Source organism: Elgaria multicarinata, chromosome 5 (assembly GCF_023053635.1).
Source record: "Elgaria multicarinata webbii isolate HBS135686 ecotype San Diego chromosome 5, rElgMul1.1.pri, whole genome shotgun sequence".
In the NCBI taxonomy this organism is placed as follows: Eukaryota; Metazoa; Chordata; class Lepidosauria; order Squamata; family Anguidae; genus Elgaria; species Elgaria multicarinata.
In genome coordinates, this window is record NC_086175.1 from 50,015,949 (window position 1) to 50,040,889 (window position 24,941).

The 24,941-nt window shown below is 41.4% G+C and overlaps 1 protein-coding gene and 1 long non-coding RNA gene across 3 annotated transcripts in view; both read left to right on the plus strand.

Moving 5' to 3' along the window:
• LOC134398813 (uncharacterized) overlaps positions 1-24,941 on the plus strand; it is a 265,472-nt gene that overhangs the window by 228,646 nt on the left and 11,885 nt on the right. The window lies entirely within an intron of this gene.
• The window catches only part of LOC134398811 (CD99 antigen-like), a 35,979-nt gene continuing 11,885 nt past the window's right edge, over positions 848-24,941 (plus strand). The window contains exons 1-6 of one of the 2 annotated variants that reach the window (XM_063126343.1): positions 848-1,220; positions 15,059-15,100; positions 17,504-17,548; positions 18,379-18,408; positions 20,857-20,931; positions 22,765-22,821. In XM_063126343.1, the coding sequence (XP_062982413.1) occupies positions 1,157-1,220; positions 15,059-15,100; positions 17,504-17,548; positions 18,379-18,408; positions 20,857-20,931; positions 22,765-22,821 (313 nt within the window). In that variant the 5' untranslated portion in view covers positions 848-1,156. The remainder of the gene's footprint in view (positions 1,221-15,058; positions 15,101-17,503; positions 17,549-18,378; positions 18,409-20,856; positions 20,932-22,764; positions 22,822-24,941) is intronic. The other variant, XM_063126344.1, reaches the window with a different exon arrangement.

The following is a 24,941-nucleotide window of genomic DNA, read 5'->3' on the forward strand; positions in this document are numbered from 1 at the left end:
CCAGATCTACATCAAGCAGGATATAATACTTTGAAAACAGTTTGAAAACTGTATATGGAGCGTGTCCTGGGCCCCAATAGTTGTCAATACAGTTATAAACTTTTCTTTTTTCTACAGCTTTTAGAACTTGACTTTGTTCTTACTTTTACACTGTTAGGTTTTATTGTCTCCTGTGCCCATTTCATGCGTTCTCTTCCCTCTCTTACTGTTTTATTATGATTTTATTAGAATGTAAGCCTATGTGGCAGGGTGTTGCTGTTTTATTCTTTCACTATGTACAGCACCATGTACATTGATGGAGCTATATAAATAAATAAATGTTTTAAAGCAGTAGTGTAGATCCTGCCCAGGTTAATTCTCACTACAATCCTATTTGATAGGTTTGGCAGGCTGAGCCAGAGGCTGGGGAGAGGATAAAGGAGGATTTGAACCCGAGTCTTTCTAGCACTAAGTACTACACCCCTCTGGCATTGAAAACCAGCTGGTACTAAAAGATAGTGAACTTCCACTCGCTCCCAAAGGGGCAGCCGGTAGTAAACAAGTTCTATCAACCCTTAGACATCACCTTCTCTCAAAAGATAAACCAGTCCCGACAGCTGAACTCTCAACTGTCCTTGTAATAGAAAAATGTATCCTAGCTCCGCGGCAAACTACTGTAAACCCAGCGACAGCCTTATTAGCAAATTTCCCTCCCTCCAGTAGAGAAAAGCCCAACTACGCCACACCCCAGCCAGGGTTTCCAGTTACGCGGGGCGGATGACTCAACGCGCGGGTCTTCTCCCCCTCGCCGTCGAGGTGTGTGCGCCGAGAGCCCCGTGGCCTTCTTCATTGGCCGCTGGCGCCCAGCTCACTCTCGGGATTGGCCAGCCACCTCGGAGAGGCGGGGCTCCAAGCTTGGAGGGAGTTCAGCACGAAGCGTCTTCTTTTGGCTGCGGGGCTGTAACTCGGGGCTGTTTGTCAGCAGGGCGCCGCATTAAAGAGCAAGGCGAAGAGGGGCCTCGCCTAGTGCGGGAAACGAAACAAACAAACAAAGGAGAGAGAGGAGGGGCCCCGAGGAGCCTAGCCGCAGTTTACAGGAGTTTACGCGAGAGGGGCTTTTGGGGAGCCTGGTAAAGTTTGCCTCGGGACCTGAGCAGCTGTGAACGGCGGCGGGACCATGCAGAGCCTCGCCTTCTTTGTCTCCCTAGCGGCGCTGCTGCTGCTGGCGATCCGTTGCAGGGGTAAGAGCGGCGCCCTCCTCCGGGGTCCATTTTCCTTCCACACCTTTTGCGACTTCAGGCGTGGTCGGTCAGAGGATCTCCCTTTGGGCACTGTTGCTGTTGCTTTCCCAAGCCCAGAGGGTTGCCTCCTCCTGCGCTTCTTTCTCCCTCCCGTCCCGAACAAAGGCGGGCCGGAGGGGGAAAGAGAGGTGGCAAACGCTAGCCGGGAGTCACCCAGGGCTGGGTTTCTTTACGATGAAAGATGCCGTGGGCTGGGTTGCTGCCTGCAAGTCCACGCCCTCGGAGCTGGCAGCCTTTGTGCCGCAGTGCTCAGGGATGCGGGGAAAGGCAAGGCAGTCTATACATGCTCAAAGGCATCCTCTTCTGAGGGATTGGTTCTGGTGTTAAAAATACGCGCCCACATTGATTCTGGGGGCGAGGTTGTTTAGGGCGCCTCGCCACGATTTTGAGGGGCCGTGAAAGATCAGCAAGAGGCATTGGACCAGGGCTACGATCCCGTGCATTTTTACTTGGGCGCAATCCTCACTGAACTCAGTGGAATTTGCATAGAGTTGTAAGCAAGCTAAGACCAGGCGGAAAGTTAGGATCAGACAGCGCTTAAAAGAAAAATAAGCAAGTGGCGTCCATACCAATATATTATGGACCTGATTACACCTAGGTACTAGTTTAAGTAATCTAGAATAAGTCTCATGTACTCACAATCGTCACTGCCCAGTAGAATTCTACTGTACACATTTGAAAGGATGCAGAAGTAGGGGAAGGATCCAGTCCAGCCACATTGGGTTGGATCCAGATTTACTCATGCTTAGACTATGGGTCTTCTCTAAGTCTGACTAAATCTCGATACAACCCTTTGTGTCTACAAAAGGATGATTGGGGTTAAGAACTAATTGGAGTTGATCTTAGGCAAGCATCTGTGTTCTAACTTGTCTTCCTAGGATTCATACCCGCAGGTCTTTGCATGGGGCCACTTCTTCCCTATTGTTTTAGTAACGGGTTATAAGCATGGAAGTCCATTACTTCATGCAAGATGAACAGCGCTGTTCAGGATGGCTTTGTGAGAGCTTAGGAAAAGTGAACAAGGAACTGAAAGGGATACTCAGTGTCCTGATTAACACTTAATGCCAATTCAAGGGCTGTTTAACCCATGAATTGTTGGGGCAATGGGTGAGCACATGGTCTGCTGCCCCCTCGCCACTTCCACTTTGCATCTGCTTTGGAAACCGATCCAGGAACGTCCTTTTCCTGGGTTTTCAGTCATGAAATCCAAACCCTGCACTCTGGGTGGTTGAGGATAAAACAACTCAGAGTTTGAACCCATGGTTTGTTGTTCAGTTAAACTCTGGAATGTTTTTCTCTCAGCAACCCAGAGTTCCAGATATGCACATTGAACAACCCAGTAATGGGGGCTTGGTGTTCCCTGGGTTTTCCCAAAGTGAATGTGAAGTGGCAGACGGGAGGAAGCTAGTTACATGCAAACCATGTCATTGTTTGGTTGACATCCAGCTCTGTGGCCTTGTGGAAGTACATCTGGAATGGGTGTGTCTTTTGATAATTCATGGAGCATTGCAGAACTTGCTACAATAGCTTGCTCCTAAAAAAATGTGGAAATGCAATCTTCCTATTTACTGGTCCTGCCAGGCTCTGGTTAGCAACTATTTATTTAACACACACACCTATTTGTCACCAAATTAAAGTCTTAAGCAGGATTTATGAAGGTAGTTTTTATGGCTATTTTACCTTTAATGGATATGTTTGCTAGGCTTAATTCCATCCTGCAGTCTTTGGACCTGTAGGTTTTCAAAGGAAAGAGAAAAAGGGATGGGACTGAGCTTGTCAAACTTTGACATTCAATAATAGTGCAAAACTTTTATTCAAAAGTATTATTATTATTGTAATAATTTGTATCCCGCCTTTTGCCCAATGCTGGGCCTCAAGGCGGCCTTACAAAGTTTAAAACATACATGGTGGTGGGGGGGAGAAACATAGTTTAAAATACACAACAAAATTATAAGACATTAACGTAGATGGAGGGCCAGATTATCAAGGCCTGCTGGAACAAAAAAGTTTTAGCCTGCTTACGAAAGCCCATCAAGGAGGGAGCCAGCCTAGCTTCCCCGGGAAGAGAGTTCCAGAGCACTGGAGCAGCCACTGAGAAGGCCCTCTCCCATGTTCCCACCAAGCGCGCCTGTGAAGATGGTGGGACTGAAAAGAAGGGCTTCTCCAAAAGCACGGGCAGGCTAATAAAGGAGAATACGTTCTTTCAAATAACCTGGACCCGAGCCATATAGGGTAAGTGTTTCCATTGAGTTCTATGGATCTTACTCTCTTGTAAGTGTTAGTCCATTGCAGCAAATACAGAGTCTTGTGGCATCTTGAAGACTTTACAGATGCATTATTGAATAAGCTTTTGTGAACTATAGTCTATTTCATCAGATGCATGAAGTGATAGCTGAGTTACGCATACACAAAATTGGGGTGGGTAGGTTGTAAATAGTATTGAAAGGAAAGGAAATGTAGAGAGTACAGACAGGAAAACCATTCCTAACCATGGTGGCTACTTAACCACAGTTTAAACACACTAACCATTTGCAGCAAAAGGGTTTGCAGCCTAACCGTGGCTTAGTGTTTATCTAAACAAGCCTGTAGTGTGATAAAAGCTTTGGTTTTTTAAATCTTGATTCAAAGCTCAGGAGATAAAATTGAACTTTTTGATTATTTGTAACCCAATCTCCTTTTGAATATTCTTTGCTCCAGTGTTTCCTACTTCAAGGACAGTGTGTCCTGTTAGGCTGAATTGTTCTCTCACTAAATTGTTCTCCCAGCACGGTTTCATTGGATTGTTCTTCAAGTCTTCTTTTGGATTGTTAATGCTACTCTTGAAAAGTGCTAGACAGAGGCGTTGACGAAGACTTTTCCATGTCTGTTGGTTATTAACAGTGTTATAACAGTTACTTAAAAGGGGAATTATCACAGCTAGCCATGCTCCTTGGGCTGGCTTTTTGGGAAGACATAGTATGTGGGTGGGAGTTTCCCTTTATGTAATGCACGAAGGGGGAGGGTGGTGCAGCATCTACATGATTCTAGACTTCCACCCTCCCCTAACATCTGGTAACTGCTCAAGATACAATGTTTTTCCTATACACCTTCCCTTAGGGACAAACACGTACACAACCACGTGTGAAAAATGCACACAGTTCTTTTGCTCTGTGTATATAACAAAACAGACACGTGAGGATTATGTATCTAGCACGCTATATTCATATTATTAACTGTCTCAAAGTGAAGTCTGTGTGGGGAAAACATGAAGTCTGAAATAGCATCAGTGAATTTCGAGGAAAGAGGTTGATTAATATAGCAGATTGGTCTTTTTAAAAACCAGTTGTAACAGGCATTTTCTCCTTGGAGATCAAAAGAGTAATTAAGGCTCAACTGCATATTCTATCCTTTTTTGATTAGGTTAGTAACCTAGCCTTTCCCAATCTGGTGGCCTCCAGATGTTTTGAATTACAACTCCCATCAGCCTCAGCCAGCATCTTCGTCTGGTGGGCACCTGGTCAGAGACTGCTAGCTTAAGAGGTATTAAAATCCAGATCATCTCAATAGACACAATCTAGAGAAAGAAGCATGCTTAGGGTGCAATCCTATGCATATTTAGACAGAAAATAGTCCTACAACTCCCAGCATTCCCCAGCCAGCTAGGTTTTGATCTTCTTACCAGAAGTTTAATTTGTCAGGGCAAACACTTTCCTTGAATGCTGTGTTGGAATTTGACACAGTTAGATTCCCATTTTAGGCAGCACCTAGCTATGCAGCTTTGAGTTCAGCATTACGCTCTGTGTTAAAAGCAAGTTTTAAACAATATGTATTTTTTGTTGGGAGAAGATATCTGGGATTCATATTACATCAGAGACCTAACTTTAAAAAACAGATTAAATACTATAGCTGTGGTTTGTTGCTTGCCTCCTACATTTCTGTGGATTCTGTATCCAGGTAATATGCTCAGGAAAGCTGCCTTGAACTTTTCAAAATTGCTACACAAACCATCCCTCTTCCCCTTTTTAAAACCAGCCCATATCATTTGAACCAGCTCACATGCACACAAATACTTTGGACAATTTCTGTTGCGACAATGAGTAATGTCTGTATGGCCGTTACTCACACTGTGTGTATTATTCACTTTCTTAGCAAGCATTGAACACTAGACTCCTATTTGTTGATTGGGAGTATAAAAATGCATAGAAAATTTCTATAGCATTTTGCAATTCATGTTTTTTATTTATCCTTGCAACAGTGGGCAAATACAAATATTTATCAAGTTGAAATTTGCCTGTTCAGAATAGCACAAATACACAAAAGGAAATCACATTTTCTTCCGTTTTCAAAATTAAATGTAGCATTTCCCCACCTCTAAAACAAAAAAACTCACCAAAAGTGGGTTTGATACAGAAACAAAACTGCGGGTTCGCATCGTTGTCTAAAGAACCTGTAAACAACCGTGAGTAGGGAATGATGTACGCACGATAAACACCTCGTGTAGAAAAGCCCTATGTGTTCAGGGCAGTCATTTGAGACAGTATTAGTCAAGGTTTTTCCTTCATCCCCTGAGTACTTCTTGTTATAGGTGATGTTCACTACAGTACAAACACAGGTATTTCATCATCAGCTTGTCCAGGATGGTTTCAACAACAAGCATGAAACTCTTGCAATCCATCTGGGGTGGTATTTTGAAGGCTAAATTAGCCAAATCAGTCTGGTATCCATTGTAGTGAATGCTATTTTTGTGAGCTGTGCAAATTTTAATAAATTAGAGATGTTGGTTTGTTTAAATCTTTACTTGCAGTACGGTGTCGGGGCAATTTGTTAGAATTAAGCAGCAGATTCTTGAATAGCTATATTCCAAAAGGAATATGAGGGCTGCTAGCCTAGTCATACCAATGCATTTGGAAATGTTCAGTGCTGATGGTATTGTCTTGAACAAGCTTTACATATCTGTTCATCCTAAAATTATGTCTTGAGTAACTGGCTAATCAGGAGAAATATTATTGTAGCTTTGACAGCTCTGGCATGATAAACTGCCACTTAAAACTTGCAGACTTGAGTCCGAAGACTGCTTGCTTCGTGGAAGCAATATTTCCACCCCAAATGATACAAAGGGCTATGTTGTGTAATCAGATTAGTTATCTTCAGCTAATACTACTTATGGACACTTTAAGACCCTCTTGCAAATTGAAGCCTCTTTCCTAACATTGGCAGGACTCAACAGTGCAATGTTTTTTTCAAAATTCAGTGTGTGGGATGGGGTATTCACAGATCTACATTATGTGTTTCCCTTTATGGTTTCTACCTATTTGCGCATGTTACTGTATGGTAAAGTTGCAGAACCTCCTGGGTCCCAATCCAGCCCATTGAGGTTCCTCAGACAGCCATGCCCTCTTTCCCCAGCCATGATCATTTGGAGGTTTCAGTGCTTTTTGTGATGGTGCTTTTCCCAGATGTTAAAGGTTGAAATGCTTCCCCTAAGGCTTCATTGCTGGCAATAAACTAAAATTTCCTGGACCAACCCCTTTGCCTTTGGATCTGCCCCTTTGGCCTCACCCATCAGTTGAAAGTGGCTCTTGAGAGAGCTTTTCCGAAATGGAATTCATCCAGAGAATTGGAAGTGGTTCAACGCTCTTGCTGTATAGTGCTGCAAATGAATGTCTGTGCAGAGACATGCCTATACAGTGCCATCATTTTGGGTACTAGCTATATATGGACTTTTCAAGGAATAATCAATGTTGGGCAGTTCTGGATTTATTTGTAATGATACTGTGAATACAACTAATAGTAGAAAGGGAGAAGTGGCAAACCAGCAGTGTCAGCACTTACTTTCCTGTGTGTGGGATGACTCTTGACAAGAGTCATCCCACGCACAGGAGTTTGTGCCCATTTTGGTCATGAATGGTGAAATGCTAAAATAAAACCACCTCCAAAATACTTCAGTAATCTTTTTCCTTCTCTCTGTTTTTACTGGGGATTTACAGTAGCTTACCTTGAAAAGATGAACAGTAGGATAGATGTGGTCAATGATTTTCTGCCAAATTTGTGGATTCAAAAGAGGCGTGATGGAGAGTTTCATGAAATGGTGTTCATTTATTCCAGCCAAGTGCATGGGAGTCTTAAAAGTGATGGGCTTTCTGGGTTCAGGTCTTCATTGGACCTATGCTGGGCTGTTTCTTGAGGGTGGGGACAAATAGGGTGGCTGCTTTGGGCACCAAATTCTGGGGGTACAAAAATGAAACCCTAAAGGTGGTGGCAGTGCTCTGGCTCCTCCACATGCCCATGTGTCTCTTGCTTTGAGGACTCCCGGAGTGAGAGAGTGACTAGGAGAGCAGACTCTCCAGAGAGCTGGTCGTAAAGCAAAGCATTCTGGGTGAGGTGGCTATGAACATCACCCATACTGCTACAGCACAGGCAATCTCCAGGGCCAACTTCAGCTGGTCCGGAAACTTCAGCTGGTACAAAACAGGGCAGCCCGCCTACTAACAGGGACTGGCCGGCGAGATCACATTACGCCAGTCCTTTTACAACTTAATTGGCTGCCAGTCCAGGTCCGGGCCCGGTTCAAGGTGCTGGTATTGACATTCAAAGCCCTAAACAGTTTGGGGCCAGGTTATTTGAAGGAACGCCTCCTCCCATATGTACCTGCCCGGACCTTAAGATCATCTACAGGGGCCCTTCTCCGTGAGCCCCTGCCAAAGGAAGTGAGGCAGGTGGCTACTAGGAGGAGGGCTTTCTCTGCTGTGGCACCCCAGCTGTGGAATGAGCTCCCCAGAGAGGTCCATCTGACGCTTACACTGTACTCTTTTCGTCGCCAACTGAAGACCTCTTTATTCTCTCAGTATTTTAACACTTAATTTTAACTTAAATTTAAATTTTACTGTTCTAACTCTGTATTTTAATGTTATATCAGTTTTGCTGCATGGTTTTATCCTGTTTGTGGAATTTTTTAAAAAAAGTTCGGTTGAAAGGAGGCATCACAATATACTTTAAAGTAAAGATTAATCAGAAGGAGCAGTGCAACATTTGAATCCAAAGAGATACTTCAATGACCTGGTTTGGATAACAGGACAGCCCACCATGGGTCACTTAATTCTTGGGACACTGTGGCGCATGCCATCCACCATTATGAATATGCAAGCCCTGACTGGGTGTTGCTGTGGCTTGCCATATCGTCTGAACCTGGGTGGCAGGGATCATTCACTTGTTAAACAATCCTTGCAGAAACCATCATCTGTTTTAGGGTTATTTGAGGGTTGTTTAACCCTCAAATACCCTCTGCCAGCCAGGCTTGGATGACGCAACAAGCAACAGGAACTCCTGGTGGGGACTGAATATTCATAATGATGGCCAGCATATGCCACAGCCATGATGGCTATCATGTGTGAACTGGTCCACTATGTTGCGGAGGAGAAGCACAATGGTGGGATGGACCTGGGTACACTTTGTCACTTCACTGCCTCATCTCTTCTTGAACACGCTGGTTTAAGGCAGCTTTCTTCTATTTCTCACTCCCAGAGTTTGGATTTGAAGTTGGAGCCAGGGATTAAAATCAGTTCATCCCATGTTTGACATTTTCCTTTTGAGTCTTGCTTAGACATACATTACAGCAATAAAATGTCCCTCTCTGTTAATAATGAAGCTTCTTAGAATTTCAACTTAATACAAATTATCCTTTCAAGCAAGGCATCTCACACATGACAACTATACTGAAAAGGGTTGTTTTGAAGCATTTTCTTGTGATATGCACTATGGACTTTGGAATTGAAGTTGTGTTGACAAACCATATAGCAGGACATTCCCCAAACCTGGCCTAAGGCTGCAACCCCATGCACACAACTTGAAAGTTAACTCTCGTTGAATTCTGTGTACGTTAGTTAATGAGTACCTAAGTAGTATATCTATGCATTAGTTTTGAGGATCATGCTGTAACTTTTGACAAGCTCTGTCTAGTTCCTCTACTTCAGGGGCCTAGGGGAGGATCCTTTGTATATTCAGAATGCAGTAGAGAGGAGATTCTGATCTGTTTGATTTTTATACCATGACATTTGGAAATCTTTGTTTATGAATCAGAGCTCCCAGTCATATGATTCGGCTCCTATGATGAGCAACTTTTTTTTTTTAAAAAAAATGTTTCGTAGACTATCTGCTGTCACTCCAATCTATTTTCTTTAGAATGTGAATAGAATGGTGGTGATGTGGAAAAGAAACTTTTACCAAAATTATGTAGAGGCTATTTAACATTCAGCTTTTTAGAAACTCAAACTACTATTGCTACTACACTGGGGAAATCCAGAACTGGTTCAGAAACTCGAAAAACAGATGTTGAGCAAGTATTGTAAAGATAGAACAATCATTCTTTGACTAAATTACCAACTGATATTATAGATTCTAGAGCAACTTGCCCTAAGCTGATATTCTCCAGATGTGTTGGACTACAATTTCTATTAGCCCCAGATATCAGGGTCAGTGGTCAGGAATCCTTGTAGTTGTATTCTCAAAACGTTTGGAGGACACCAGGTTGGGGAAAGCTGGTCATTTATGATGACTTTTATCAGGGTGAATTGGGAGCAGCCCAGATGGCTCATTCACCTTATTTGAAAACAGGTGATTGAACCCGGTTAACTGTCAAGCTCTTTCTTCTGTTCCCTGCCTTACAAAGGACCCATTTTATTTATTATCTTTATCCTGCCTTTCCTCCCCTATTTTATTCTTGCAACAGTCCTGGGAGATTTTAGAGATAGTGACTAGTTCATGGTCATGCAGTGAGCTTCATGGCAGAGTGGGGGTTTAAATCTGGTTCTCACCAATCCTAGTCCAACAATCTAGAGCAGGAATGCAGGAAAGCCTTGCCTGTGGCCAGATATGGTCCTCACGGGTTTTCTGTATGGCTTGTAAGTTTTTTCTGCTTTTATCTCTGATCAGTGACTGGAGAGTATTTAAAAGCAATTAAATTTTAAGTGCCCTGCAGAGTATTGAGCTGCTGCTTTTTCAGGCATAAGAGCTGTTGTATGGGGCTTATGCCTGAGTTGACTTTCTTAGAATTGAGCTGTGTTTTGTATGCTTGGTGGGAAAACATCCAAATCGGTATAAATAAATAAATAAATGCACCTGTCCTTGGCTCCACTCCATGCCCTTAGTCCTGCCTACTGCTGCAATGCAAACCCCTGGGAGCCTTCTCAAAATGGAATTTGTCCCCTGGGCCAAAAAAAAAGGTTTCCTGTCCCTCCTCTAGTGCTTGAGACAGATCCAAATAACTGTTGCCCTCTGTATTTTTTAAAAAATAATTTAAAGGATAAAGTTATCAAAATTACAAAATGCATCAATTATAAGAACTATATAGTGCAATAATGATTTCCTTTAAAATGGTATACATTTATATGAACAAGAAAAGATCTACTGAAGTCAGTGCCCCATACATAACCCAGAAAATCAGGCATTAAATTTTCACTGATGAATATTACTACCTTAGCAGGATGAAAGATCTAATTGGGGTCAAATTATTATTACAGGTAGTAGTAGCAGCAGCATTGGTAGTAGTAGCAGAAGCAATTCAAAGTACTTACAAATCGCTTTTCCAGGGCCATCAAAGTTATGTACAATTTCAAACAATGCCAAAACATAATAATATTGGAAAAACAAAATAAAAGCAGAAAAATGAATCTTATTTTAAAACAAGCCAGAGAACAGCATTAAAATCCAGTCCTGTGAAATAATGCATTTTAGTGCCTGTCTAAAAGCTCAGTAAAGATGGGGCCAACATCTCCTTTAGTCGGGGTGCTGCTACAGAAAAGGCCCTGCCTCATGTATCCACCAACCTAGCTTCCTTTGGTGCTGGGCTTCTCCTGAAAATTGCAGAACACAGGCAGGCTCAAATGGGAGGAGGTGGTCTTTCAGATATCTTTGCCGCTGCGCATTTAGGGCTTTGAAGTTCAAAACCAGTCCTTGAATTGAGCTTGGAAAGCAGTGTATTTGGTTCAAGACCAGTACTTTATGGTCTCTAAAGCTCATGTCAGACAAGACTCTGGCTGCTGCATTTTTCACTTTTTAGTTTATGAGCACTTTTCATGGGCAGGCCCATGTAGACTGTGTCAGTCTAAATGAGATATAATTAAGGCATTTGTCACGATGGTCAAATTTGCCTTCCATATACTACACATTATGTTGTCCCTCTCTCCCTCTCTAGAGTGAGAGTGTGTTCTTTACACTGGCCATTCTTATTTTTTTCACAAAAAGCAAAGGTTTGGATGTTGTGGTTTGTGATGCAAAGTGGGAGTACTTGACTTTGCAAAACTGTTTCATTTCCTAAGCTTAGGAATTTTGGCCCTCCCTAGTTTAAGACCCTTCATATTGAATGCACTTTTGGTCCCTTGCATTTCATAAATGGTTTAAAAGGTTTTTTTTTCCCCTGGACAGAGAACTAAATCTAGACATAAACTGCTTTTTAGCTTGAGGAGTATGCTGATAGAGGCAATCTTTGTGGTGCTCCCTTCCTAGAAACTGCAGTGCAGTATTGAGTTTTCCTAACTTCATGGTATGTTGCTGCAGAGCTAATTATAAAGTGCTGCTTGGCAGCGCATGTAAACATCCTGTCAGAGTTTTTACCTCTTCAGGAGGAATGATGCCCACCAACTCCTGCGTAGTATGAGATGACTAATGCTGTTGCAAGCTGTCTGTTCTTCTTATGAGTCACACTGTATTCCAGTCCCTCCACTATAAAAACTCTCAAATGTCCAAATCTCTATTGAACTGTTTATAGAGGTGATATGCCAATGGCATAATATGGTGGTATGTTTTAGAGGATAGGCTGGCTACTACAGCATCTTTCTGACTTCCCATCCTCAATGGATTTGGTATTGCTCTACAGCTGAATGGATTGCAGATAATAAACACATGTTGGAGGGAGCTTGGCTATCTAGACAAAGTGTTCAAATAAGAGAGAGAGAGAAAACTTAAAAGTGAATCCTCAGTCTTTGTCTTCCATCATGCAATAGTGAAAAATGACCCAATGTTGTCATTAGTTTGGATTGGATCCACACTTCTTTTATCCATGAGTGGAAGAAGCCTTTCTGAAAGCACAACTGTCCTTCTGTGACCAAAATTGCTTTCCATTTGTGGAGAAATGCATTGGGAGCAATGATGGCATTACTAACAACAACAACAACAACACTAAATTTGGGCATATTTCATAGTGATTTAGCACATTACACTGGTCAGTGTAAGACTTTTTTCCCTCCTAAATCACTGTCCTGGTGACTGTTCTGCAAGTAAGTGGCTACGAGTTTAAACCATTTTTGAATCAGCAAAAAACAAGGCCTTTCTGCCTTCGTAACATATTAATTGTTTTTCATACATACGTGAACTCTAATTAAAAATAGAATAAAATGAATAGGATGTTCATCCAACTGATGTTACTGCCACTACTTACAATACTTCCATCACAGCCTTCATTTCTCCCTCTCTCTTTTTTTCCTTATCTCTGGGGGAACTGAACATTGGAAGTAGTGGTTATGGTAGGGTAGGCTGAATCCAGTTTGGATGCACAACTTGGTTATATTCTTTCCCAGAATCAAATAGGGGCAGGGGTGGGCAGAAGGTAGATCTCAGATGTTTGGAACGTCAACTCCCAGAAGCCTTTGCCGCCATGGCTTATGGTCAGAAATGCAGCAAGTTGAAGTCCAAAACTTCTAGAATCTTTTTTTGGCCACCCTGCTCTAGACATCTTAGAAGCATCTAAGATCTGGGCTTCTGGGCAGATGCCTACCCCACACATTTATTTATTTATTGCTAAAAGGCTGTTGGTGTTCTGGTTTGGACTAAGTTGATCACTCGGTGCAGGAAAAACAAGGAATTTACAATGTATGAACAATGGCTATTCCAACTTGGGGGATGGGATATGGACTGCTCCTGAGAACTTCCCCTTCTGAAAAGCTGTACTTCTATCCAAGAGAAATACCAAGCTTTTCTTTTGTGGATAAGAGGTTATGCCAACTGTCAGGAGAGATTCAGAGAGACCAATCTGGTAAGCTTGTAATGTCTACGGTAGAGTTAAGAAACTGGAGAATGGAAATACTGATTAAAATGAGCTCTTGCATTATGATATATTTACCCTGTAGTGATCAGTTTTTCCTTGGACTTTTCTTTTGCTTGTGACTTGGTCCTAATATATGCAACCAGATATGAACCATCTTAAGGACATAAAAAGGGTCCTGCTGTATTAGACTGCGGGAGCCGTCTAGTTTAGTGTTCTGTTTCCAGTAGTAGGCAACAGCTGCTTCCAGTGGCAACAGTGTCTGGCATTGAGAGATATACTTCCTCTGAATGCAGTTTCCTTTTAACTGTCTTGGCTTATAACCCTTGATAGGTCTATAAACAAATTTATGGAAGAATATTGAGGGAATACTTTTGATTTTCATATCTCAGAAGCCCTCCTGGAATGAAATACATGAATATGCACCTTTTGGTTGGATTTGTGGATGTTCTGTGTGGTATCCTGGCTGTCCTGCTTCCCAATATCTTGCAAGATTTAAACAGCCAAGAATGTAGTTTCAGATTGGTTTTACATGTGGTAAACCCACAGGCAAAGAGTGGCACAGGTGTTTCCTGTGTTGTAATTCATCAACATTCAATTCACATTGAGAAACGGTGTAAATTAGCCCCTGTTGCAAATGGCAAATATTACTCTTCCTTCAGGTTGAAAGTTAGTTCTGTTTTCATGTATTGGTCCTTCCCCAAAGTGAAACTTTTCTAGAATCCAGGGGCACATACAGGTTTTCATTTAGTATATTACACCAAGGGCCAAACTACATATTAACATTAGAATTCTATAATTGGAGCTACCTATGTTTTTTTTCTTTTTAAAATTGGGATGATTTGTATTGGGGCTGCAGCCTGAAGGACAGATAATCTATCCTTTGCATCCATCCCCAACCCCCAATTCTTGTTCGTTGCAGAGGACATTGTGACCTTATGTCTTTTTCCAATAGCAGCATGGCTGGATGGCAACGTCAGTTGGGCAAGTGTGTGATGGCAAAGGATTAAACTGACCCCATGTAGTACTTCACAAAATAATTCATTTATATCTGTCAGTACTGAATTTGTAGTCCTCTAGGTGACCAGGTACATAGTATTTTTCAGCTCTACTCATGTAGGTTAAAAAAAAAAAACTTATTTGGAACTGGATTTCAGATTCAGGGGTGTAACACGTTCTTTCTCCCTTCTCACCCTCAGTTATCTCCATGTAGTAGTGAATGAGATTCTTTTGAAGGAAGTACTCCAGGAACAAAATACCTAGTGCATAGCTGAGAGTTGAAAAGTGTACTGATTTGATTGTGGCACTAATCCAGAGGTTAAAAGAACCTGGTAAAGCTCCTTTAAGACTTAGGAGTTCAACGTGCATTTCTGCTTTTCCTTTCTTTGCCAGAAGACGTACTGTAATGTAAATATTTGAATATAAAGTTTGATTATATCTTTAATAAACTCCTAAAAAGGAATGAAGTGGCAGGTGTGTTATTGGCCAGTGGCATTACTTCTTGCATCTACAGATTTGAATCCAAGTTGCTAGATCATCTTCGGATAAGTTGCATGTGTTACTGTTGCACACACAAACTAGTATGTATGGGTGATCTTATATATGTATTCACATGGAAAAAGAACTTGATTTCAAAAGCCATTCTATAGATAGATATCTAGTTCCAATGAAATATCGTATGTAACTAATTTACCTATCATTCTGGATAGAACCATATTCATGTGTATTCGAATGAGATGATGATGATGTCTTTTTAATTGACCAGGACAAGACGAATTTGATTTGTCAGATGCACTTCCAGGAATTGGTAAGTAACTACTCTTACGAAGTAGACATAAGGAGTATTTTTACAGGCTTTGGAGTAATGGGAATGTTACAATATGATGAGGGTTTAAATTTAAATTAAATCTTAGTTCTGTTTGAGTGGCATAATACTGCATTATTTCAGTGTTGTCAATCAAGATATTTTGGCTAATAAAACCTGATTTTGGGATAATAAGAATTTAGACCAAAAATAGGCAACACAGATAATTTGTGAAGTATTGGAGGAGGAGAGAAGAAGTATTGAAATGCCTGAATATCTTGGGGTTTTGTTTTTGTTTTGCTATGTCAACAAACAAATGCAAGTATGAGGGTGGGCTATGTTTGGTATTCCAGGTCAGCATTAATAAACTCACAGCCAATATCCAGAGAATTTGAAACCAATTAATTGAGCCCAAGGATGCTTTAGACCAGAGCTTTCCAAACTTTTCATGTTGGTGACACACTTTTTAGACATGCATCATTTCGCAACACAATAATTCAGTTTTACTAGCAAACCAGAGGTTAAACTAACCCCTTAGAAGAGATACAGACACATACATAAATTGTAATAACAAAATGTATGGGGACACAACATATCTCATGAAAACCTTTCATTTGTATTTTTAAAAATATATGATTTGCAAAATAATAACATACATTTCCAAGACTCTTCACATTGAACCAATTTTGTCGAGCTGCGATCGAGCGGCGGTTGAGACAGTGTTCTATCAAAAAACTGAACCCATGGAATTTCTCGAATGCGTCACTTCAGGTGCAGCTGCGTCACCGGAAGTGACGAGGAATCAGCTGTTTTGACCTGATTATGCATACTGTGCATGCGCAGTACCTGTATGATCCCTCGACCGTGGTGTGCATACATGGATACGACAGAAGGGGAATATACTAGTGCACCATACTGATCGGCACCTTTGCTGCGTAAAAATGCATGCAAGTTAGTATTGCTTATTTCACATAAACTCAGAGGTTTCTCGTTACGTTCACGTGACACACCTACACACTGCAGCTGACACACTAACGTGTCACAACACGCAGTTTGGAAAGCTGTGCTTTAGACTGACATGAGAAAACAGCAGCTCTCCTCCTAAAATCTGTTTGCCAACTTCTAAACACTCCAAAGAGGGAGATTGTGGACCAAGGTGCACATGATAGTGGCAGTAATTTGGCTTTCAATCTGGGTCTGGTCCAATAACATATAAAACAGAAGTAAGGATTCAGTTTTTAAAGCCCAAAGGAGGCAATGCAGGCAGGGGCCTGCAGAATCCTTTGCCCACCATTCCCCCTGCACAGCCCCTCCCCAGCCAACAGGTCTCAGGTGTGGTAGGGACTCTCAGTGGAGGGTGAATTTACCTTGGTTGATAGACTGTGGTGACGTGGGAGTGGAAGGAGGAAATGGGACCTCACTCAAACATGTAGGTCTGCTGCTATTGTCTATAGTCTGGTTCTTCATTTCCTGTCCTGAGTTTGTCATGCCCTGACCAGCTGAAAATTGGAAAAGAGTAGATAAGTTTTTTTAGTACTGGCATTCATTAAAAAAATATTTTGTGTTTCATATTTTCATATTATGCTATTCCTGTAAAGAGCACTGAGCAACTTACATGATGATGTCCTGTCCAGGTACTGGTGAGGCCCACACTTCCGAAGCTTAAGCAAAATTAGTGCATCAGGTCCTCCCTGACCATTCTCAAATTCCATATTCCTAAAGGCTTGCCAGCAGCAAAAATATCCAGATGCTTGATATTGAACTAGGCATCTTCTACTTAGCTTGTTGGCAGAAGAGCCAGTTATGAACAAAGAAGCTCTGCTAAACTAGATAGGCTGCAATCTCATACTTGCTTACCTGGTTGTAATAACAACTTAACTCTATGATATTTACTTCTAACTAGACCTGCTTAAGACTGCATGTGTGCAATCCTATGCATTGCACATAGGACTATGTGCATTGCACATAGACTGCATGTGTGCAATCCTATGCATTGCATAGGTGCAATCCTATGCATGTTTAGGCAGCAAAATGTCCTACAACTCCCAGCATTCGCTGGCCATGCAATTGTAGGACTTTTCCTGTCTAAACATGCATAGGATTGCACCCTTGGCCAATTTTGACAGGGCCTGTTTTCTTATGTTTAATACAACATCTAGCTTTTAAAGATATTCATAAAATACTGTTATTAACATTCACTGTTGGCTCAAATCGGATTCTTGCATCGGCTGCTTGCAGTTACCTTACTATGCAAATGAACTGAAGGGCTCACACCTTATAAGAGTTGTTTTTTTATATATATTTTGTTTTAACTCCCCCCCCTCAAAAAGTCATTCAAGCAGATCCTCTATTATGTTAACTAATTGTTGAAATGTTTATTAAGCATTGTGTGTTTTTATACTGTAGAAACGACAAAGGCGCCTGCTTCACCTCCCAAAAAGCCACCAAGTGGTGAGTATATGTGCACTTTTGGCAGTAATCAAAGCTGATTTAATACTCCTGTAAAATTATTCATCAGTGTATCTGAATTACTGTATTTGGGTAATAAATTTGCCTTATCTATAGTTTAAAATATAGCCCTAATTTGGATGAGTAGAATACTAATAGATGCCAAATTTGCCTTAATTCTGGTATGTGTGTGTGTGTGTTTTTATACGTTGGCTAATAGATGTGTGAATACTGTCACACTTTCTGTAATTGCAATAATTCTTGTGTAGAGAATTTTTTAAAAAAATTATTGCAACCCACCTTAGACTTGGTATGGGGCAAATCCCAATAAATACGTATATTTTTCATGTGTACTTAAATTCTACTGAAATCCATTGGCTATATGTATATGCATCTAGCAGCAACATTTAATAATGTGGTTGTCCCTATTGTCATTAACAGACCTGACTCTTAACTAATCTAGTTGGGAAGGAATCCTGTTTTTTAGTAGTTTAGAGAACATTCTTTTTTAAAAAAATAAAAATTAAGTTTCTGCAGAGTAATTCCTCAAGGCATTCTTCTAAGGCCACTTAGCTAAGCAGTGAATATATTTCTCCATTGCTTCCTCCCAAATATTACTACTTCTGAAAGTGTTTTTGTTCCTCCCCAATTTCTATGATGTGTGTACCAATTTTCTCTTGTGCAGGAGGTACTAATTATTTCCACCCCCTTCCCCCCCCCCCATTTTAAAGCTGCTCATTGTACCTTAAACATTTGGTTGCTGGGGAAGGGGGTGGATTGTATCTCCGTTGTTTATCCTGTTAAGATGATGGCTTATTGTTTTTCCTGTTTAGGTGATGACTTTGATTTAGGAGATGCCTTTGGTAAGTAAAAGTCTCCCAAACCATTATATATTGGGTTCTGGCTTGTATATTGATTTTAGGTGCTGGCCTTTTACAGTAGAAATAAATATAACTTACAACTTCTCAGCAGCACAGTTATATCTACTTAAAAGCTGCCTGAGAATTGCTTTTTCCATCTTCCATTACTTTTAGGCGATGTTTTTCCAGGATAGACCGCAATCATATCTTGCATACTGGAATTACTGCTGCCGTTTGCCTTTCCTATGCTTTTGGTACGCTTGTGTCAGACATTGCTCGTTATTGTACCCAGCACCTGTCTATATTAGGGTAGGGGTTGGGAAGCTATGGCCCTCCAGATGTGGTTAGACTACATCTCCTACAGTTCCTGACTCTTGGCCATGCTGGCTGTGGCTGATGAGAGTTGGAGTCCGACAACCTCTGAAGGGACCCCAGCTTCCCCACCCTTGTATTAGGGAGACATGGCAGGTGACCTTAGTACTTGTTGTGGAAGTAATATGAAGGTTGCAGAGATTTATTGAACTGCCTCAATCTCTGTAACAACTTTTAAAATCTGGGGATAGGCATAGGTGGAACGCAGTGGTGGTACCTGCTTATCATGCTATTTGTCTGGAATCACCTTCCTCACAGAGCTATGGAAGTGTGGTGTAGTGGCTAAAGTGTTGGACTGGGAGTCAGGAGATCCGGGTTCTAGTCCCCATTCAGCTATGGAAACCCACTGGGTGACTATGGGCCAGTCACACACTCTCAGCCTAACCCACCTCACAGGGTTGTTGTTGTGAGGATAAGATGGAGAGGAGGAGGAGGGTTATGTACACTGCCTTGGGTTCCTTGGAGGAAAAAAGGTGGGATATAAATGCAATAATAAGTTTTATTCTCCTGACCCTTATTAGACTAGATCTTAATAAATCAGTGGCAATTAAGATTAATCAGAAATGAGTCGTTGGTTAACAAATATCCCTAGAGTGCCATCATTGCCAGAGCGTAGGCCCTAAGGTGGGCTCTGAGCTCTGTTCAGTCATATTCACTTTGTTTCACAATCATTGACCTTGCTATTTCATTGCCCTCAGCCCCTCAGAATACTAAGGAGGTAAATTAACTTGGCCAAGGATGTCCAGGAGTATTCCTCCCGATGGCCTTGTTATCTCCCAATTCCAAGAGTCAACTAGGACTGTGGCATAACTGCTGGCCAAATCTGTGGGGAAATCATTACGAAACGCAAGGATCCATCAGTCTTTGGGGGACCATCATATTTAGTCCTCCACACCTGCAGAGGTTGGAGGCAGCATCCAGTCCCAAACTGGTTTGTCCCTGACAATGGAGCCATATTTTGCTCTGGCAGTCACAAATCACCACTGCTTGCTCAGCACAGGGGGAAAAAAAGTCTAATTGTGTCCTGCCACATGTTTTGGGCCAGATATAATTGTAGACATGTCCATGTTTGATGGCAATGAACTCCTGAGTTGCACCAGACAAGATGGCATGAATGTGAATGTTGAAGTCTCCAAATACTAAAAGCTGCACCCTCTTTCCCTCACCCCCATAACATCTAGAACTGTAGCTGTTAATCGAGAGCTCTGTGCCTCAGTGTCTATGCAGCTGGGCCCTTCTCATTCATCACATTTTCGTGGCATTCTGCTTAAGTGTTGCCTAATCTCATAGCAATTCACAGACTCTCTGGTTTCACGTGAACGGTTGTTTGCATGTTATAGAGAAGGTGCCCACATTTGTAGTTAATAACATAAGAGCCATGCTGGATCAGACCAAGGATCCATCTAGTCCAGCACTCTATTCACAAAGTGGCTAAACCAGCTATCGACCGGGGACCCACAAGCAGGACACAGGTGCAACAGCACCCTCCCACCCATGTTCCCGAGCAACTGGTGTATATAGGCTTATTGCCTGGTTCACTCTCACCCCCTGCTGGTTGTATATCCTATATGATGAAGCTGTTTGTGAATCAGCTAAATGGGCTGGATCTTTTTCTAGTATATGGGATATTCTCAGTCCCTTATGTAATGTAGTTACTATCCTGCATTTCTATCTGTCCCTCTTCCCACCCACTCCATTGCCCATTGTCTTCCTCTGTGGGAATGTTAATCCAGCATGGACACTTTTGTAGGGCAACCTATTTGAGTATTCCAAAACGAGTATACTGAGCTGTGGTGCTTTGAGGAATTCAAGACAAATAGTGCTGAGAAAATAGTGTTTTTTTCTGCTGAGAAAAGTCTGTGTCCGATATCTAATCTGTTTCTTAAATTGCAATGAATGGAAGCTGCTGAACAGGGAACTGGCAGAGTAAAATGGCAGAGTGCATTGTTGTTTACACATAGGTCTGTATCATGACTTTAATCTGGACTGTGGATAATATGATTGCATTATTCTAATGGCAGAGCCCCTGGGTTGTTTCTGCTTCTCACATTTTGAAGCTTATTCTTACCTCTTTATTAGATGACTCCAACAATCCTTTACCACCACCATCTCCTGCACCTAAGCCAAAACCTGGAAGTCATGGCAACACTGGCGGTAAGATTCTCTGGAAGTATTTCTTCGGGGCCTATCATGGTTTTCTTCCATCTGAATAGTGATTTTGTGAAATTCTTCTCTGTATTGTTTGGGGCAGGTTGTACCTGTAGGAATGTCTACACCTGGGGAAGGATGGATAGCAGTGTTCCTGGACACCTTTCTTTGCATCCACAGAGGTGCCTTGCCCCTCACACTACACCCTTTGTGCTCGAGACTGTGTGTCTTGAGTTCAATGGATTTCATTGTGTTGGCAATCAAACCTATCTCTGCCTCCTGCTCGGTGTTTTGGGCAGGTTACTTTGTAAGTAGCTACATTTTCCAGGGCAGCCATTTTGTGGTAGCACCCAAGACAGTTTCTAAAATTGTCATGGGTCCACAGGCCCAAAAAGATTGCCTAACCCTGTATTATGTAAACTAACAGTGGAATCCATTGCAAAAGCTTTTATGTGAAAAGAGATGTTATCCTTTTACTTAACTTTTCCAACATGTTTCAGGAGCTTTTCATTTCAGGCAGATTGGGAAAACCTGGGCAAGATGCAGAGAGAATTAGGATTCTAAAATTACTGCTGTGTATACAGTCTGTCTTGAAAAGTCTGTTCACAATTTGTACACATTTAATAGGGAAGTTGTGGGCAGTATTTTAACTAAAAGGGAGTTCAGGTAAATTATTTTTTAAAAAAATATGCCATATAATTTGCTGTGAATAGGACCTGTGCTAAATTAAAAACAGCATTTGTTGCTGGTTTTAGGGGTAGATAAACTGGAGTTCCCTGCAAACACCTCTGAATGTCCTGAGAGAGAGAAAACAATGGGGGTGCAGCATAAATTCCTTAGAACTTCTTGTGGACAAAGACATCTGTTTTCAGGATCACAAGCCTGAGTCTTCATACAAATATATATATATATGGGAAAAAGCAAAGCATATGTTACTTTAAAGCTGGGTGGGCAATATGTGGCCCTTCAGATGTTTTGGCCCAGAGGGCCCATGAGCCCTGGCCTGCATAGCCAATGGTGAGGGCCCCAGGTTGCCCAACCCTGCTCTAAAGACATAACCAGCAGCTGTGTCTTTTTTCTTCTTACTCTAGAGTAAGCGCAGTGCCTTCAATCCCTACAATTTATTTTGCCAAATAGCGATCCATTAATGCAAATGGATAATTGTTTGGCAATATTGAAGTTGCAGGGACCCTAATCTGGATTTGAGAACACAGGGGGGAAAGGATTAAAGCCTTTACACATACTAGGGTCTCAATCCAGGGCAGGATTGCTGTGCAGTAAAAAAAAAAATTAAAAAATGTTGTAGCTGCCTTTAAAGTAATGTGTGCTTTGGATCCCAGTAACCCAAACTGTAATATGAGAGATAAATGTGTGTTTCACTTCTTTATATCTTGGCATACTCTTAGATTTAATCCTGTAGATGTTTTAAACACTGTTAAGAGATTTGATGCTGGGCGGCATGGATGTGTTCTCCCTCTTCATCCCCCTCCTGATGTTAGAGATGGTGATGGAGGGTTACAATGATGCATGATTCCAACATCTGCTTTGTGAAATTGCATGGGCACAGCTGCCCACTGCTCACTGCTCCATTTAGAGCACTTTGAACATTATTGCAGCAAGCCTTGCTGCTTTTCCCAAACACATTTACTTAGAAGCATGTCCTTATGAGCTCAGTGGGACCTAAATCCAGGTAAATATGCTTAGAGTTGTAGCCATAGCTACAGAAGCTGGAAAGGTGCCAGAAGCACCATAATGTGCAGGTTATCATAGAAATCAATATGTTTAAATTATAACCTTTTTTAAAAAAAAGCTTGTTTTAATCAATATCTATGTTTAAAGGCCTTAGTGATTCGGATTTATATGATGGTGATTTGCCTCCAGAAAAGCCACCAGCAGGTAAGTCTCTGGCACGTATTGTATTTAAAAATATTTGGGGGGTGTGTGTGTGTGTTTCGGTGTTATGATAACAAATAAGGAACCATGATAGGTGTTCTGAGAAAACACACTCACCTTGTTATAGTATGGTGTGTGTGTGTGTGTGTGTATATCTATCTATCACAATCTAAGCTTTAAAAAGAGTGCTATGTTAAATTTGCATGCTGTTTAATAATCTTGGAAGCCCCCCTCCCCCCCACAGTAGCAAGACTGAAATGTTTGATTAGGAAATAAAATTAATTTCAGTGACTTTTTTTTTAAAAAAAAAAAATTGGCATTCAAATAAACCCAAAACTTCTTATTGAAATCAACTTCATTTAAATATTTCTAAGTATATTAAGACATTACAACACAATAGCATACAATTCTCTGTTTAGATATAAAGGGGTGGATGGTGGAAGCAGGAATGAAGGCACTGGAAATGGTGGACATAAATATGTGCTTCTCAGAGATAGTCACCTGACAGGTGTTTTTTCCTTTCATTACGTTGTGAATTAATTTCATGAAACAACACATTTCGAAAAACGGAATGTTTTCTGCTTGAAAATACAGCAAATTTTTCCGTCTTGCAATGTTGGAGTGGGATTTGTCATTTAAAGTATGGTCTCAGAGAATGATATGTACTTTCTGGTTCTTTTTGCGTTTGGGATAAAGCTTGTTTTCTCAGGCTTTGTGAAAAGAATTCCCTTTTATCTCCAGTTGTTCCATAGACACAAATCCTACCCCCATTCTACATTCCCAGAATCCTCCCTGTTTTGTGAACTTTCATGTTCCCTCTACTGTTCTTCAAGAATGCTCTGGCCTCACAACCACGCTAACATTTTGTTCACTGTACACCCAGGGTTTTAACAAGTTAGTTCCCCCCCATGTCCCATTCCATTCTAACAGTTGTCTTGTAATGTGCAGAGGCACCTTGTGTTATCTCTAATAATCTATTCTCTGAAACGCACAACAAGAGCACTTTCTAAGTGGTCATTGTCTAGCTTGCCAGCCATGCCATCTATTTATCTTTGGCTTCCTGTACCTTTTCTTTTTAATAAGCTGAGACATTCTTTTTCAATTCTTACTCATGCATTTCCACAATATACTATAGGACCTTCATGGGTTTACTACTTTTTCCTTTATTATATACCTGTAAGCCAGCCTTCTCTTACTTGGTGCCCTCCAGATTTGTTGAACTGCAATTCCCATAGTTCTCAATAGGCCATGCTGTCTGGGAATTATGGATGTTGCGGTCCAACACATCTGGAGGGCACCAGCTTGGGGAAGTCTGGTCTAGGTTGTCTCCCATACAGTAACTCCCATCCAGTCCAGGTCCGATTCAAAGTGCTGGTATTAACATTTAAAGCCCTAAACGGCTTGGGGCCAGGTTATCTGAAGGAACGCCTCCTCCCATATGTACCTGCCTGGACCCTAAGGTCATCCTCAGGGGTCCTTCTCCGCGAGCCCCTGCCAAAGGAAGTGAGGCAGGTGGCTACCGGGAGGAGGGCCTTCTCTGCTGTGGCACCCCAGCTGTGGAATGAGCTCCCTAAGGAGGTTCGTTTGGCACCTACATTATATGCTTTTAGACGCCAGGTGAAGACCTTTTTATTCTCCCAGCATTTTAACAGTCTATAAATAAATTTTAACTTGGTGTTTTAAATTTGTAATTGCTGCTGTTTTTATCTGGTTGAGCTTTTATATTGTATTTTATAGTATGGTTTTATACTGTTGTTTTATACTTTGAATGTTTTTAATTTTTGTGAACCGCCCAGAGAGCTCCGGCTATTGGGCGGTATAGAAATGTAATAAATAAATAAATAAATAAATAATAAACTCAAACCTGGAAAATAATAATAATAATAATAATAATAATAATAATAATAATTTTCTTACCCGCCTCTCCCTATTGGAGACTGAGCACCAAACTAGATGGCCTTTAAATCTCACATAGCAGAGGCTCAGTTACTGGTAGGAAGAGCTTTAAACTAAAATAAGCTGAGTTTTGTTGTCCTTTTGGTCCCACTCCCCCTTCACCTTCAGCTCCAGCTGAGAATGTGGTCTCAAGAGTCCAAAATTGGATTTGGTACCCAGAGCGAAAG